The following is an 18,669-nucleotide window of genomic DNA, read 5'->3' as shown; positions in this document are numbered from 1 at the left end:
GGGATGTTAGCTAAGGTAATGAGATGAGGTTAAATTGAAATGAAATTTATTGAGTACGCAAAATGTTACCGAAATGGTTGTACAAAGCGAAAGTAAAATGATTTGAACATTACAGTAGGACCTCGTTTTTACGTACCTCAGTTATACGAATTCTCCGTTTTGCGTACGCCTCGTCAGCCATGATGACGTCATCAGCATTAGTATTTAAAACACCTACTACTGTAACAAGAAATATTTCGTATAAAAAAAACGCCGCAACATCTATTTTGTATTTCTAAACTACACTTGAGAATGACCTATATCATCTCAATAAAAACCTAAAAGTAAACAGAGTGAATGAAGAACCAGGATGGCCCATAAAGCCAGCAAATGGCTCATCCCAGACAAATATAGACAGCATTGACAAACATCAAACAAGTTCATTATATACTTACACAAAAAATTGTTTCGGTCATAGTACAGTAGTATCAGTGAGGGGATGGAAGGGTAGTGGAAAATTTGTCTGGGGACTTTTCTCCTTTCTCCAACCTCTCACTATGACATCCCATGCCCGTATATGGGCACTATGACATCCCATGCCCATATATGGGCACATCACACAAATTTGTCACATAAAATTTGATAGTGTAGACTAAACTTAAGCTTAACATTTTTGCAACTTTATATTTTGACATTGTTTTAAAAGAAATTTGTAAGTAATGTAAACATTGTGAAATAATCTGTCCCAAACCTATTTTATATATCTTTTCTGTTAAATCTGTATTGCCAATAGGTTGGTGTCTACTTCTACGACAACGGACACGGCACATTAGAAGACAACGACATATTCAATCATATGTATTCTGGCGTACAGATTAGGACCGGCAGTAACCCGCTAATCAGAAGGAACAAGATATGGGGTGGGCAGAATGGAGGAATCCTTGTCTACAATGGGGGTAAGTTTATATTTTCCCGTTTGATTATTTTTAAAGCATCATTCCAAAAATTTTACGCAAGTGCTTTTTGTGAGCGAGAATTCATTGTTGTAATGCCCGTTAGAAATATTACAATCCTGTGCTTGTCATCCTATGATTGATTGTAACTTTTACTAGCTACTTAAAAATGTTGAAGTAGCTGTACTATTTTTTTTTTTTTCAGGAGGCAATTTTTTTTTTTTAACTTGTAAATGGATGAATAATTTGTGGAGTTGTTTAATGATTAAATGTGTAACTTGGTGAAAAGAGTGAATAATTTATTGAATTATTTAATGGGTCATTAGTGTGTACCATGTCAACATGAATTTTATTGAACATTAACAAACGAAATGTTTCTGAACTGACTGAAACGCTAACATTCAAATGCAGACCTGGCAAATGCAATTTTAGAGAAGTTCACACCATCTTCTCCTAACCAGTGGCGCATCAAGGAGGGTGCACAGGGGTGGGGGGACACCTTCCCCAAAAATCACAGTCAAGTTGTTAAAAAGCACCTTTCTATCATCAACCAAGCACACGTACGCGTTTTCAATTTCCAGTTTCTTATTGGCCAGTGATTCGATCATCATATTTTTGGTATCTGGATCAGGATTTTCTCGTATGGACGCACGGCATCTAACGGTTAGCAGCCGTGTGAGAACATAGCCGGAGTGTGGATCCCCTTGATGACTGTAAATGCGTACTTAAACACTGAACAGATGTGATAGACTTTAGGCAGTCTATTTCATTAAGTACATTTATTTTGTAAAGTACACAACATATTCGCTCTATGCAGTGAAGAAATTCTGGCTTTTAACTAAATTTTACGAAAGGCGGGCGGAATTGGAGGAAAATATTCTTTTTACACGACATTCATGGTGAATGTGGGACATTTGGCGAATCTGCAAATTACTGTTCCGACGTCTACTGACTATTCTAAAACATTTTAGTGGTTATGCAGATAAGTATAGAGATAGTACAAATGATATCAACATTGGGTTTAAGACAGATCATTGAACTACAATATTATTAGCCTATTTATAATGTGATACTATAACAGCAACACATATTTATCTTGTTTCATTGATTTTTCATCATCATATTGATGATTTTTCATGAATTATTACTTATATTAAATTACCATCTCATCAGAATTATTTTTAAACGTTTTGATAAAAAGAATATAAAGTACAATTCCCCCAACTGATGCAAAATTATCAGAAATAAGTAGGTAATTTGAAATTATTGTTGTACTTTGTTTGATTATTATGCTCAAAATAATGTAAATGCCATATAAAAAACATTACGAGTTACAGTAATGACGTCACGATTGATTTATTAATTGATTTAATAAACAGAAATACTCTTAGTAGCAGACTTAAAATCCTGATGAAATCTCCCGATTAACTGCTCTTTATGAAGATATCATTATAATAATATATCAATATATGGTAGTTGTTCTTAAAGTAGAAATTTTTTTTTTTTTGCATGATGAGATGTCATTAGTACATACTTATTGGTTTATGCTTTTGACATTCATAAACATAATGTTATTTATAAACTGAGATTTGTTGGCAAAACAATACCTGGATGGAAATCTTTACTGTTAGTGTTAAATTCCTGTAAAGGTTATTAATACAGTACTTGAATACTGCAAAAAAATCAGACCAAATGTACAGTACATACTGTATTATTTAGACTCGTACATGTGCTTTTTTCAAATGTAGGTGTACTGCACATCTTATTGCATTGTTGGTATTAATGTCGCATTAGATTATCATTTCTGGGTTTTAGGTTGAAATAATGGTTGTAAACCTTGACCTTGTTATTAGACATTATGCAGGTTATTTGAATTTCACATCCATCCTACAATTTTTCCACTCCACTCGGTTGACTCATCAATGGAGTTCTCAAGACCTGAAGACAATCTGCCGTTTTATTTTAATTTTTTTTTTTTTAATATATTGAATGTAACTATGGCTTTGTGATGTGTTCAATTAATAGAATTTATAAAGTGAAAAAAAGAAATAAAATATAAATTTAAAATACAAATTTAAATTGAAAATTTTGGCTAGACGTCTGGGGACGTCACTAAAAGTCATCTGCACATACGAGAACATCAAGTTCTCGTCGCATGGATTTTAGGATGCAATTTGGCCAAATCTATGTATGCAGAGAATGTAGGACGCCCAGCAGGACGGTCACATATGAGTGATTTAGTTCTAGCGTCGCGTCGTTCCCCCAAATCAAAATTTCCTATTAGCCCAGTGTTTGGAACGATTATTATTATGCCATGGTGAACTACTAGTACGATACACAGCATAACGATGCATCAGTATTGTGAAACAGATGGACATCATTAACTGTCTTTAACATCAAAACAAGGTATAACCTGGCCTAGACCCCTGCTTGGCCTAGAAATAGATCATGGCAATTTTAAACTCTAGTTTATTAATAACTTTAACTTACAAGTTTGAGGTATGTGAATAGGGAGAACTGCATTATGACGAGATATTTTAATTCTTTAAGGTTAGAAATATTCATGATTTTAAGAAAGATTATGATGTAAGCAGCTTTAATAATTCACGGTTGGTCTCTCCCAACTGAGATTAGATACTGTACAGCAAGAATTTTTCACTCTTCTTTAAAAATTCTTTTTTGTACATACCTCACCATTTGTTAGTTCCATTTTCTAGTTTTTAGCATCTGGTTAAATTTTTCCCTTTCGTTTCAGTGCCAAGTTATGTTTTAACTTTAACAGTGTTTATTAAATCCTTAATTATTGTAATTATTTTTGTGGTCAATCCTTTTAAGGCCCTAATGTTTGTAAAATGTTTTAATTATTTTTTTCCCCCTTTTTTTTTAGGAATGGGAGTATTGGAATATAATGAGATTTTTGACAATGCTATGGCAGGTGTGTGGATTAAGACAGATAGCAACCCACATCTGAGGTACAACAAGATCCATGATGGCTTAGACGGCGGAATCTGCATTTTCAACGGAGGTCGAGGTACGTCTACAAATGTTCACAACTACAATAAAATCTCTATTAACGGGACAACTTCAGGACTAAAATATTGTTATTATTATCATCATCATCATCATCATCATCATCATTATTATTATTAGTGATGTCGCTGTTTTAATAAAAAATATATTTTTGTTTGTTTTATGGCCAAAAAAGTGTCCCTTTAATAGCAGTGTCCCCAAGGAGGGATTCTACTGTATTCAACATTAATTACTGCTGGTCAATAGGAAGTTGGATGGAACTTGGATTTATATGAATAATTAGCGCTTTAAATGCAAATCCAGGAGTAATTGGTGAAGTGTAGCTGTTGGTAGGGATAGTTTTGTGTTACCTTATGGAAGTTGTCCATGATTAAGTGTTTCCTGCAGTACTGGAAACCTATCAGCCTTAGGCTAACTAACCAGCTTTCAACAAATAGGTTTAAAGGTGTATTATATATTGCTGAGGCTTCAAGGTGTATTATCTATTGCTGGTGAATATAATACCATAATTTAAATTTGTTTAATAATAATTTTTATTATTTGATTACTTTCTTAGCTTTCAAATTTGAACATTTGAAATGTGCAAATTTGATAGTCCTAAGCCTCCTAAAGAGATTTAGTCCATATCGTAATTTCAACCTGCAAATGGCAAGTTATGTGCTTGCTGGATCTGGAAGAAAATCTAAATATTCAGCAAAAGCGGAAAAGTATTTGTGATCGGCTCCGGCAAAACCCGCCATTTGTCACAAATTCTAATTTCGTACAAACACCTAAATCAGAATTTTGATTGTTTTTAGGTTTTTGCATTTTATAAAGGAAGATGTATAGAAAGACATTTCTGCAACATATCAATCATTAAATCTACTAACTAAAAAGCATATTCAAATTATTTTTAAAATAAAAATCTTAATAATAAACTTACTGATTTTGCAATCTTTAGAAGCTGTTTTCTCAAAACCTAAATGGCTGACATCCAATGAATTAGACATTCGTAATTTTGCTAATACTCAACCAATTTCCATCAAATAAAAGATGTTTTAAAGAGGAATTCATGCAAAATCTACAAATGCCAATAACATTTTTAAAATTTTCCACAACTGGTGGGTTTAGCCAAATCCGTTCACATTTGTTATAACTTTTTTTGATCCTTTAAATGGGCAATTCAGTGTATTTTAATTTATTTTTTGAGGTTATCCATATTTCAACACAGACAGTGTGTTACCTGGAAATCATTTTCTCTTTAGTGCCCACACCTATTCACTGGTGAAATTCAGACGTCATTTACCAGATGGACTTCGTTTCCTCTCTGATTGTAAATAGTTGCTTTTAATCTTCCTCCCACAACATCAGACGACATCACTAATGTTCAATTCCTTGGTGAACGTTATGATAGTGGTGTTAACGTCTCAAGGAAAAATGAAACTGTCCATGATGATGGAGTTTTGCATGTTCTTTTTTCGACAACATAAGAAACCTAAGCTTATAGACATTATCGTTTAAGGTTCCTGATAGTAGTACGTAAAAACTAGAAGCTGTATTAGTCAGATTGGATAAATGAAACATTTTTATCGGTAACGCTGTGTGTTGATACTTTAAAGACAAGCTTCAAACCATTGATATTTGCTACCTTATGTTAATGAATTGAAATATTCAAAAATTCATTTTATTTTTAATAATATTATAAGGAAATTTATATAGTGCACAATTCATGTAGATGTCGCATGATGAATCCAACTCCTCTCCCTGTGAGCGATAGACGACGCAACGCCGTCTGCTGATTGTCGTTAGCAGTCTGAACGGATCGTAATTAAAACGATCCCTTGCGCACGTGTCGTTGCGTTGTGTCCTTTGTAGAATCGCGTTGGCCAACAACCGTCATGCGCAGTGAATACGCCTTTTTTAGTCAAAATCATTATGTGTTGCAGGATTCGAACCGAGGACCCTGGAATTGAAAGCATGCTGCACCTCCACACCCGTGGGTCACAATTTGATTTGTTATTTAAAGTATGGTTTTGTTTTTTCTTCTCTCTAGGTCTCCTTGAATATAATGATATATTCAGAAACACACAAGCTGGCGTACTAATTAGTTCTCAGAGTCACCCGAAATTAAAGCGTAATCGCATATACGATGGTCTTGCTGCGGGGATCGAGATCACCAACAACGCCACCGCTACGCTAGAGGCTAATCATGTGTTTAACAACAAATTTGCAGGGATATGCCTGGCCACCGGTGTACAGCCAGACATGAAAGGTTGGTACATCAACATAATTTTTCTTGAGCTTTATTTATATGTTATGTATATATAACATGAGTATGGTATCTCTGAAAAATGGCAAATGTGAGGCCATAATTTATTCTGTGTTTTTGTTCTTTATTTGAACTTGTCATTGACAATGTTCAAATGAAGAACAAAACGTAGAATCAATTTATGGCCTCATGTTTGTCATTCTTCGCCGTTATCATACTCATAATTTATTTACAAATAATCAGTGGATCCTTTGATGTATAAATATATTCAATAAGGTACCAGATTGTCTGGCAAAAGTGCTTTATAGGTAGAGCTTTATAATGTATTAATTAATTACTTTGTTATATTTTATAGTGTGCTTTATATGTAATATAATTCACAATATATGTAATACAATAATATACCTGTTTAACATTTTCTATGGCATTGCATCCTCAATTCGACTCTGCCAAATATCAGATTTAACGGTAGATATAAAGATATAAGTAAGTAATGCTAATTAATATAATCAGAAACTTGAGCCTTCAATACATGGTTTTAACCAAAGTGTTGTATTGTATTTGTGTAGATAATAAAGTTTACAGCAACAAAAATGCAATAGAAAAGGCTGTTCGCTGTGGAAGGTGTTTGTACAAAATCTCTAGCTACACAAGTTATCCGATGCATGACTTTTACAGGTAGGTCAATTTTTCTTTATTATTCAGGAAAACAAACAATACTGTATGTTATTAGATAAGACTTTATGTAACCAGTATTCCCAGGAATATACAAGAACAGCTTAACTACAGTTAACATTATACAAATAATGAATGTTTATGTATGTATGGGGTAGAATATTTCATGAGGTGAAAGATTGGATGTTCTATTCAACGATTCGCATTCATTATTTGTTATATACAACATCTAGCAGTATCACTTCGAGCACCTGCATGCTCTCTTCGAATACAAGGACCCATCTTCCTTTCGAAGGCCCGTATAGAACCGGCCAAAAGGCTGGCCCTTAAGGCTGGCCCTTGGCCTAGGAATCGATCAGGTTCAGTTTCCGCTAATAATAGACTCAAATCCTAATCGCTGAAGCTGGCAAATTACTCCATATGTTTAACTTTCATTCAGTAATTACTCCAAACCTTCTTCGCTCAAAAGTACAAACGGTCCAGTACCAATCGGCGGAGTGAGGGCTACTGTATGACCAACTCCTCGTTGACTTGCAGGTTGCCTAGGCTATGCTAATTTTTCTCGCTCGCGTTGCATTTGAGGTTTTTGTCGTCTTGAAGATGAAAAAGTACTATTCAACGATCGTTGACTAGTATTCAAATTACCATGGAATATTTATTTTAAATCAATCTCATGTGACCTGTTTTCAACCAATCAAATTAATAAAATATATACAGGTGTAGTATAATAGCAAATATGTACACACTATAATATTTATGTTGACAATAGATTTAACTATAAAAAGTATTTTTATTGTTATCTATAAATTCAAAGATTTACTGCCTCTCTCCAACTTCCCAAGAGTTTTTCAAGATCAGTTTAGCTTGAGAAATGCAATGTTTTCTATTAATGATCATTGCTGTTCTACCAATCAAAATTTGAGTGATCTCGTTAAATATGGCTTAAGAAATGAAATTGGTTTTAAATCATGCATTAAATTCTGCAATTTGTAAAGGCTCTATATGAAGTGTGGGCACCTAAACTGACAAGGTATTACTCACAGTAGGTTTAGGTAGAAATTTTCTTTTAAAAAAAACCTTTATTGTTGTATATTTTCAGGTGTAAAACATGTAACACGACAGAACGTAATGCAATTTGCGTGAACTGTATCAAGCGATGCCATGCAGGACATGACGTGGAGTTCGTCACGCATGACAGGTAGGTGTAACATAACCCATATTCACCTTTCCTCAATTGACAGCATGAGCAAGGCTCCCATGTGTGCAGGCTACATGGTGACTAAGCCCATGTGAGATGTCACAGATTATGTGCGCTCATGTAACTTGTAAGACAGGTGATGTCTGTGCATGTCTGTACTTCTTGATATTTTATTTTTATTTTTATCTGATTCTGTCTGTCGCTGAGTATAAATATATGTAATGTTTCATAGAAAGTCTAGAGAAATTAATATTAATGGTTACAAAAATAATGCAATAATTAATTGCAATAAAATGATATAATAATTATTAATACAAAAAAGAAATATGTATTTAAGGTAATATTCATATTTTGTTAGTATGTTATCTAGTAATATACAGTACATAATCGTTAAGATACTTTTTCATAGTGCTTTTAATAATAATAGTATTTTAATTTAATGTTGTTTTTGATAATACAGTTTATAGTAAAAAATAGTAAAAAAATACTAATAGTTTTTAATTTGAATATTAACACATATGAGCTTTTATTAATATTGATTATTGTTATAATAATAATAATTAATAATGTTAACAATTATGATACCATGATATTATAATTGTAATGGTTACAATAAAAATGTAGATATTCATATTTAAGGCAGTTGTTTTATTTATTAAAAATGTTTTATGTATTTTGTGATATAACAAATGTAAAATAGAAATGACAAAACAAATAGAATATTGAATTATCCAAGAAGAGCAAAAAGCTTCAGTACACTATTAGCAGGAACGTGTCTACCGTTATCCCCTATTATTAGTAAAATATCATTCATGAAGCCATAATTATTTAAATACATATTTTACTTCATATTTTATTGTGTAATAAAAGCTTGAACTCATATAAAATCCAAAGTAAACCCATTTCAGTGAATTATGGTTGTTTTGAATGAGTGACAACTCCTAGAGGCTGTTTACAATGCTTAGCAACTGTCAGTGCTGTGTGCTCTGTTGACCCGGAAGTGAATAATCTAACAGGAACTATGAATCATTTTAACTCTGACAGGCTCCAATAGTAATCCTCATTAAATCAAAATCTATTTTGAAAATTATAATAAAAAAACAATAATAATTTATTTAATTGTAATATTATTCATATCAATTTTTGTATACTGTTCAGAGCATTGAGATTTCAACATTAGGATTAGCAACATCACTAGTAATAGTCTCAATGTGAAATTTCTGTTTTTGTTAATAGATATTTTACATTGTGGGGAGGGGATAAGAGCTTTTTTTGTCAGGACCTGTGCCCCGTACATATGCCACTGTTTGCTCCTACAACGAAAAAAAACAAAACATAATGTTAGTGATGATAATAATAATAGTAATAATAAAAAAGGATTAAATCACCTAAGAAGGCAGCAATAACTAGTGGTGAAAGGAGTGTGTCTATTTTAAGAGTTATGCATCAAATTGCTACCTAAACCTTTGCTTTACTTATGTATAAAATTGAATGACATTAATAATAATCAAGTATATGAAATTACAACACTTTTGAATTTATTTTAAATTATTGGTGTGTTTTGTATTGTTGATACTAGGATTAATATGTCAATAGTCGACAAAGCGAGTTATACAGTACAGTAATTAGAAATACATTATAATTTCTTTGTTTAAATTAATCATTTTTTTTTGGTTCTTGAAATATCATATATCTATATTTCTTTGTTTTTATTCAAAGATATGACCTATCAGCCGACATGTGATCATCTCCCTCCGAACTGTACTTCATTAACAATAATTCACTATTTCCTATTTTCACGTCACATGACTTATTTTTCAGATTTTTCTGCGACTGCGGTGCTGGGACGCTTTCGCTTCAGTGCCAGCTAGCTGGCGAGCCAACAAAGGATACAGACACATTGTATGATTCAGCTGCTCCAATCGAGTCCCATACCTTGATGGTAAATTGAAATGTCGCCCTCTAGGGGCATGCAGACAGTTTTATTTCCTTTTTTAGGAATAACATTTTCATCTTATATGTAAGGGGGAAATATTTTTTTATTGGCCATCTGTGTTTTTTTATTTTGATGTTAGTTGTTGGTTTTGTTTACGTGTGACTGTTATCACTTAATAACAGACATGGAATTCAAACTTCCTTTTTGTTGATGAGAATTTCTGTGGAAGTGGTATCAGAGAATAATGTTAATGATATATTTTTGCATATAAACAACACACACATACTGGCCATGCTTGAAGTTGAATATAAAAGGAATGCATGCAATTTTTGGGAGGGTATCTATAAAAATAATAATATTAAAAAGAAAGAAAATGTGTAAAAAATAATACGAAGAGGAGATAATGTCACTTTTCATTTGACCATTATTTGTTAAGTTGTTTTTTGCTAACAAGTGCTGCATTTGCAAAATATTTTTGTAACTAGAATACAGTGATGGGGAGTGAAGCTAATTTTAGTAATATTTTAATTTCTGCATTTGTGTATGTCAGACGTTAAATTCATATCTTTTTGGAAACATCATCGTCTAGTTCGTATAGTGGCCAGTTGTACTTGTAACAGAAAAGCATTTAGTTTTTGGGTATAAATACACCTTAACGTTCTGTATATTTATTAAGAAATAATTACAATTATGCTTACTTGGCTGTAGGCTTTGTGTATCTCATGTAATGATATTTGGAAACTCAATTGAACGCACACATCATAATATTCTTAGTTTATTCTTAGATTGTTGCACTTACAGAATATTTTTCTTAACCACAAAAGCACAAACACATGCATGCCCAAACACCGAGAATTATAATACTTTTTTTTAAAGTTCATAATGCATATGGGTACCATCATTATTATCTGCAAAAATATTTCTACACTTTTGGCTTATAATTTTAGAAGTGTAGATTTCTTTTAAAAACACATTTCAATATTAATTAAGGTACTCATTCACTATAGTATCTTTGTGTATATAATATTTTTTTTGATGTTGCATTCTAGCTTTATTTTACCAATGTTTCTTTCTTCCTTTTGCAATCGTAGACCAAGAACGGAGGTCTGAAAATAGGTCAACAAATTAATTCTAACGCAATTGAAATGTTGGGTGAGCTTCCCGCATTTGCTCATAGTCCCTCCGGCATGGAATTATTTGTCTTCCATGAGCAGATAACGTTTCCCCCCCCCCTTTCCTCCTCTATTTCTGGAAGATAAACAATAGTAAGGTTTTAATGCAACACAATAACCCAATCAATTTCAGTAGAGTTATGATATGTAATTAATTTTTGACAAGGTATGATTACTTATATTTACTGGAAAAGTGCAGGATATCTGCCTAAATCAAAATATACATTAGTGTTTGGTTATTAGCTGTAAGCTACAATGCTATTATTGCTATTAACTCTATGTTGGTTCATTTTACATGTGGTCAAGAAATGTCATATTTAGTTGCTATGTTCAAAGTTGTTCTCATGGGCTGGTGGTGCTGTTAGTAATTTTAATGTTTTTTGAGATGTACTCCTGGATGAAGCAGAAAAAATTAAGCAAAATAACCTCATTCTCCTCCATAATAATATTTTGCTATATAGATAAGTATTTTTCAATACGGGACTATAATTGAAATTATTTAGAACGGACAAAGAAACTTTGCCAAGTAAGATATTTTTCATTGATATTTAATCGTGTAGTATGCTATACATTTTAAGAATAAATTATTAATCTGTTGGAGAAAAAAAAAGAATACATTGCTTTAACTTGAATAAATTTTGGCATGAAAATATCTCGTAATTATCATTAAAATGAGTGGTTTTTGTATGAAATGCTACTCTTAATAAGCTTGGCAAAAAGTAGCTGTTTGTTTCCGTTGAAATTAATTGTAAAACAGTTCGTCCTCATTACGAGTGAATGTATTCAAATAATAATTATTTATAGAAATGATGCAAACATACAATATTTGCAGCTTTTTATCATTTCCTACATTTATGTAGTGTACAGTATAAGTACTACAGTAGGTAGGTTTCTCTATTCAGTTTTATGTAAAACAATGAATTGTACAAATGATTGCGTTTTAGTGTCGTAAAATTTCCATTCTATTCACATGTTTAAGTTAAACTCATTTACATTTGTAATTATTTAATGCTAATTAGCAGAATTAATCAATTTAAATTTGTTAGTTTACAAAACAATATTTTGATATGGTATGTTGAATGTTGTAGTGAGGTCGTCATTTTCTTGTTGATGCTTAAGCTGCCCAGATTATCAAATTTTTTTTTTGACAAAAAAACTCTTGTATTCTCATAGGCATGTTTTGATGTCATATGAGCATAGGCATATCACATGCTTTTGTCAAATAAAATTTGATAGCCTGGACGGGGCCTAAAAATACCAGAATGGTATAAATAAGTCAACATGCAATTTCTGTCCAGTTGATGGTGATATTTTTTTCGGCTGGCTTGCTGGCTTTTTTTTTTTTTATTGTCGATGTGATACTGGTTATGCCAGTGTTGCTGCATTTTACAAATTTTGAGTTACGATATGGATTGTACAGTAAACACAAAACACTGTATAATGATGCATTTTGTCAGTTATTTCATTATGATTCTTCATAAATCATTTCACAAAAACACTTCAATATATAAAACATTAATTCATTCATAATTACTGATATTGCTTTAAAGCTCTGTCTACACTATCATATTTCATCAAAAAAACATCACATAAAATGTGATGGAATAATATCAAAATACATCAAACTGCATCAAATAATAGGATGTATTTTGATGAAACTGAATTATCAAATCCGACTGGTGGTGTTGTGATTTGTAGTGTTTGCTTATTGGTGAAAAGGTGTTTTATAAAAAACTTTTTTGACAGACAACATAAAAAAACCTTTTTTTTTTTATACAATTATGTGATGCTACGTCATTGTACCCATATATATGGGCACATCACATTTTTTTTGTCGCATAAAATTTGATAAGTGGACAGAGCTCAAGTGACAAAATTTTTGGCTTTACGCAGACCAATGTACAATACAAAAATTACTATGCAGTACCGTATTTATTCAAATTAATGCCCTGGGGCGTTTATTAAGGGTTTCTGAGGGGCTTTCATTTGGATTTAACGAGTCATGAAGATAAATTTGGACTTAATTATGCCAACATGCCTATTATACAGAGCACGACAGCAGCAGGAGGACCCCTATGGAAACAAGCTCATAGAGCTTATAGGGTTATCCTCTTGCTCTCATTTTTGTGTGTTTTTATGTACTGGTTTGTTTTGTTTTGATGAGGGCAATAAATAATAAATAAACAAACAAAATATAACATATTATATTCTTTATGAATAATTTTTAATTTCCGAAAACTCCCATGCATCAAAAAGTATTATGAATCATTCTTCTGAGCATGTGGACTACTGCAGAACAAGCCAGGAAAAATGTTGTTTCTGTCATGTGCTGCTATTGCACTCTGTGTAAATAGGCTATAAACTTTATCGATACACATCATGTTAAGATTCAATGAAAAGGGTATCAACTACATATTACAGTACACTGGATCATACATGTACAAGTCACTGATATTTACAACTTTTTAAACTAGCCTAGCTTTAATCAAGGTGATACCTAACAACCTAAAATATTCGTAATTTAAGATGATATTGGTTCAAGTATTTAATGGCTGCAACTCAAAGCGAGCTATCAATCATTATAATACAAAAACGATACCTTTGAACTGGAATGAAAGTTTGGTTTTACAAAATTCAGCTGATTGTTGACGATGATGAAAATAAATAACATTTAAAAATTAGACCAATTTTTGGGAAGGCTTATACAGTATAAAAATGTTTTACAAACTTTTGCTCTATAGTTTATAGGAATCATCACCGCTAATCAATGATAGACACTTCAGGATGTTGAAAGTTTAATAGGAATGGATGGATTGAATGTGGGCTCTAGTATCTACTACACTGTTTATTGCACTATTTCACTTGGTTTTCTTTGTCCCATTCATTTTGTAAATCCGATGATATTTCTGTGAAGATACGATCCCAATCCCATGGCTTGTCCTCTTCCACAACTTCCGATTCTGCTGATAACACCTTAGTCAGCAGCTTTAAATCTATTTCATTATCCTAGGTCAAAAAGAAAACATTTTGATATTATTATTAACTATGCTGTGTTCCAGTTTACCACTGTTAAGAACTCTGGGTTTAAATCAAAGATCGTATACTGTCAGAACAAGACAGCATTCTCCACAACTTCTGCAGGCAAATCCTGTAAGAATGCGGTGTTGGGCGCCCTCTCGAAATTACCATTACTTGTCAACTATGACATCTATGACCTTTGTGCAAATTCTGTAACAACCATGGTAACACCTAGGATGCTCTCTCTCAATTACAATTACTTTCTGTGCGTGAATAGATGCTTCTATTTTGATACACGTAAAACTGTGGAGAACGCTATCATGTTATAAGAGCTTTGGTTTAAATGTAAAAGAAATTATACATTCACAAATGTTACTATGTATGCCACTTGTACACCATCCACTATACCAAAAATTGGATAGATTAAAAAAACTATTGACAAACACCAGCAGTAACAGCAAAAACACCACTAATTGTACTGGCACTTACAAGCGTTAAAAGTTGGGAATGTTTTAGGAGATCATTGTCAAGTTCACGGTATGTAGCTACTCTGTTAACCTGAACACTAGGAGGCGCTGCAATTTGTGTGGCCATGTCTTCCTCTTCGACATCGTCAAGATCTGGTATTACAGGCATGTCTAGAAGAAAAACAAAACTAATACTGTACTGAACCTCAGCATAGTTAAGCCGGCCACTCACAGTGCCCGACATGGAGAATGCAACGGCTCAGTGCGTGCAATGGATTGTTTTTAATTGATGATTGATGACTTCCACTGAAAATCAGTAGACAGCATTCCATTGTCTACTGCTCACACCACCCAGGGTTCAAATTTCCTCAAAATGCTCCATCAGTAAATGGTTAATGTGGGATATGGCTTTACTACAGCAATTTATTCTTCTTCTAAAGGCAATTTCTACAGCAATTGCTGTTGGGAAATTCAAACCCTGTGACGGTTGTACAACACAGTGTATGCTTGGATTTAGTCTCTCTCATGGATGACATCAACACCTAAAATTATCAAACAATAAGAGTTGCATGTAAATTTATAATTGTACTACTAGTAAATTAATAGGTATTGGGAACAGCTATACCTACCATCATCAGAATCAGCTTGATTAGGTGGACTGGTAGAGTCTTTAAATTTTGAACTAGAACAAAACGATAAATAATGTACCAAGTTTTTGAATTTAGCAAGTTCTGACAACTTTACTGACAGCATATAAAATACATAAATACTGGCCATTAAGTAATATTTAATGAAGACAATTAAAAAATATTAATATAAAACTATCTCAAGTGCGCATTTCTATGTTTAGGTCAAGTCCTATAAAAAAACAAATGGCATGTACATATATTTTATTATTAGACAGTTATTGAAGCTAAGTTGGAGTAATTGGATGTTGACGTTTGACATAGAAATTCACACTTGGAACTACAAGATGTTTGCGGCAATTAAATACTACGTAAAGAATAATAACTGCTAAGTGATAATGCTTTATAAAATGCATGATAAGAGTATTCCTTTAATAACAGCATGTAGTAATAGTGTAGTGTGCTGTATTGATTGGTGCACATATTATCTGATCAAATTATAAGTACTGTACATAGCAAAATCAAAATATTTAGCAATTCAATGTAGAAACAACTTTTACTCCATTGAAATACAGCATTTTACTGAAAGAAAACAGAGTATGATTATAGTACCACCAACTTGCTTGGTTTTACTCCATTTGCAAAGCAAAGTTTTGAGCAGTAATATATCAAATAAAATACAGGTTTAAACCCATTCTTAAAAGCAGTACACAGTAGACCTGTAAGCTATCTATAACAAAATGAAACACTCATTTCTATTGTACATAGTACATAATACTAAGACTTTGAAGCATTTGAACTATATACAGTATAATGAAGAATTTAGCACATAAAAATAATACAGGAATTATAAAAACATTGACCTGAATGCAGAGTGAAGACAAATACTGTAGTAGATAATGAGATAAGACATGAAAGGAGATATAGGCACCAAAAAAGAATGAAGTAAAAAGATGTAAAAGGCAGATACAAACCACAAAAAACATAGGGGACAGAGGGATGAGAAAGATACAGACAAGAATGATGAAGACAAAAACAAAGAGGATTAGAGCAGTGGTGGTTCCACAAATTCTCTGACAAGGAAAGAAAGAAAGGAGGTGAAAGAGAAAGCAACAAGGAAAACCTGGAGAGGTGACTGAAGCTGGGAAGTTAAGTCCAGAAGGGGAGGTGGCACAACGGATAAAACAAAACAGATGGCAGAAAGAGAGGTGGATGAAGCGGGAAGTAAAAAAAGATTTCAGTAGAGAGGAAGAGAAAAAAAGAACGGACATTGAGGACTCGCCAAGAGAATGTATTCGATTAAGATTAAGAATGTACTGGTAATACAATACAGTAGATTACTTTAGTTAAATCCAACTGATAGTTGAGACAGTTTGTTAAATATAATATTTGTATAAAGTCATTAAGATTTTTGTCAAAAGTGTGGGTGTGTGTGTGTGTGTAGGGAGGGGTGTCTTGCACTTATGTACCTGCTCTTTTAGTAATGGTATAGTATGTCTATTTTCATGATTTCAGGAAAGGTATAGTATATTGATGGTGACAGTGGTACAGTACTTAAAGCTGGGCAAAAATAAGAAACTACTCCACAAGACAACTGAGTTCTACCAACATAATTATTTTTCTACTGCTGCCATCAAAGAATGTGTTTATTTACATGTGACACTTACACATTTCCTTTTTCGTCAACCTCCGATCTACATTCAAAATTGTATGAATGTTTAAAATGGTAAGAGACAGGAAATAAAAGTAATAAAATAATAAGATTACATAAATATAAATGATTTGTATATATTTTTTTACAATAATAATAATAATAAATGATAATAATAGGACAAATTACATTAAAATATATTCCAATGTATTATTCTATTACTCCAATTAAATACAATAACATAAATTATTATATTGAAAATAAAATATATGAAGTATACATAAAATATAACAATATTAATAGATTGAAATTAAAGAATATAAATAATTAGAAATATAAACTATATAAATGAATATCGTAAACCTCAAAAAGAAATCCAATGGGTTTAATTTCGAGAAAGAAGCCCGTCTTGAATTGCAGACCCCCTCTTTAGTTTGCAAAAGTAGAAATACACGCTTGGTTACACAGCAGTTTAGGTGATTTAATGGCATACACTCCAAGATTGATGATACAGTGGCCATATTTATTTGTTTTATAGCAGCAATTCCCAAAATTTACAGTATTCATTTTTAAAAGAAGCCCCCTTCTTTACTTTGCAAAAGTAGCCTCAAAAATACACACATCTCGAAAGGAAGCCCATCAAAAGTTGCAAAAATAAAGAAGCCTAGGGCTTCTATTCAAGGTTTTACGATATGCTGTCAATTAGGCGTAAAAATCCAACGTACTGTACAATAAATTTAAAACAATAAAGCAAGAGATAAAGAAGTTTAAAAATAATTCATCCAAAAGTTAAAAACAAAAATTAATAAAATACATTAAAAAAAAAAAAAAATCTGTGGCTAATAACTACCTCACTGTGAACTAATTTTCATTTCATATAAATCTCTATATTATTATTATTCATTAAAAAATGACTCAGAAATACTTACTCTCTTGATTTTAAGGTCTCATCAGCCCATCCACCCTGTCGTCTTGTTGGTTTTGACGGCGGACCTGGCGACTACAAAATACAAGAGCTTTGCGTAATCACAATATTTCTTTTTTTCTTAATTTACTTAAAACCTTGAAACGGTAGACTTGTTGCAAATTGAATCAACATAAACGCTTAACTAACCCTTCTGTCATTTCCAACATCGCTTACTGGTTCGTCACCGTTGATGTCACCTGTCATTTCCAACATCGCTTACTGGTTCGTCACCGTTGATGTCACCATTTGGCTTTGTATCATTCTCCGCTTGTTCCTGCCGAGCTCTCCGTCCTTTCTTGACATCCTGTGAAGATTTTCAATTTCAAATAGTGTTCCATTCAGTTACTAGATTTTGATTAACATATGTAAATAAATATTCAACAGTGATGTATTCACAATGACTGATACTTAGTAGAGAAGTTGATCTGTTCTAAAAATATTACAGGGTATTACCATAGTGTGTAGAATGTTTCATTTAACACCATGGCTAGAGATGAGGTACCCTATTTCCACTTAAATTTGCTAAAGCTACGATAAATGGCATTACATCACCATCACCCAATGAAGAGCCAGAATGTGGGTGACGTCACCTTTCAAGACCGGCACTGCAGATCACACACAGTGTGAGGTGAACCTGTGTGACTAGCAAATAATGTTCTTAGCACATGATTAGCTAGGCAAGAGTACGGTATTTTCTTATAATGCTGTAATCGATAGATAGGCGTAAGGGTTCCACTCAGTAATAAGAG

General features: G+C 32.5%; 2 protein-coding genes across 3 annotated transcripts in view; one reads left to right on the top strand and one right to left on the bottom strand.

Annotated features, from left to right (window-relative positions):
* The window catches only part of LOC117119706 (F-box only protein 11-like), a 62,644-nt gene extending 50,015 nt beyond the window's left edge, over positions 1-12,629 (top strand). The window contains exons 14-19 of the mRNA XM_033264540.1: positions 773-935; positions 3,820-3,963; positions 5,995-6,213; positions 6,780-6,888; positions 7,985-8,083; positions 9,905-12,629. Of these exons, the coding sequence (XP_033120431.1) occupies positions 773-935; positions 3,820-3,963; positions 5,995-6,213; positions 6,780-6,888; positions 7,985-8,083; positions 9,905-10,034 (864 nt within the window). The 3' untranslated portion in view covers positions 10,035-12,629. The remainder of the gene's footprint in view (positions 1-772; positions 936-3,819; positions 3,964-5,994; positions 6,214-6,779; positions 6,889-7,984; positions 8,084-9,904) is intronic.
* Positions 12,630-13,077: 448 nt separating this feature from the next.
* Positions 13,078-18,669, bottom strand: part of LOC117119708 (intraflagellar transport protein 43 homolog B-like) — a 7,830-nt gene continuing 2,238 nt past the window's right edge. Inside the window, exons 2-8 of one of the 2 annotated variants that reach the window (XM_033264542.1) lie at positions 18,164-18,224; positions 18,068-18,117; positions 17,883-17,953; positions 16,970-16,996; positions 15,306-15,358; positions 14,699-14,847; positions 13,078-14,197 (exon numbers count right to left, since the gene is read on the bottom strand). In XM_033264542.1, coding sequence (XP_033120433.1) covers positions 14,045-14,197; positions 14,699-14,847; positions 15,306-15,358; positions 16,970-16,996; positions 17,883-17,953; positions 18,068-18,117; positions 18,164-18,224 — 564 coding nt within the window. In that variant the 3' untranslated portion in view covers positions 13,078-14,044. The remainder of the gene's footprint in view (positions 14,198-14,698; positions 14,848-15,305; positions 15,359-16,969; positions 16,997-17,882; positions 17,954-18,067; positions 18,118-18,163; positions 18,225-18,669) is intronic. The other variant, XM_033264544.1, reaches the window with a different exon arrangement.

The sequence above is a fragment of the Anneissia japonica genome, unplaced genomic scaffold, assembly GCF_011630105.1.
Source record: "Anneissia japonica isolate Jap-2015-1 unplaced genomic scaffold, ASM1163010v1 scaffold472_len315957_cov169, whole genome shotgun sequence".
In the NCBI taxonomy this organism is placed as follows: Eukaryota; Metazoa; Echinodermata; class Crinoidea; order Comatulida; family Comatulidae; genus Anneissia; species Anneissia japonica.
This window is presented reverse-complemented; position numbering and strand designations above follow the sequence as displayed.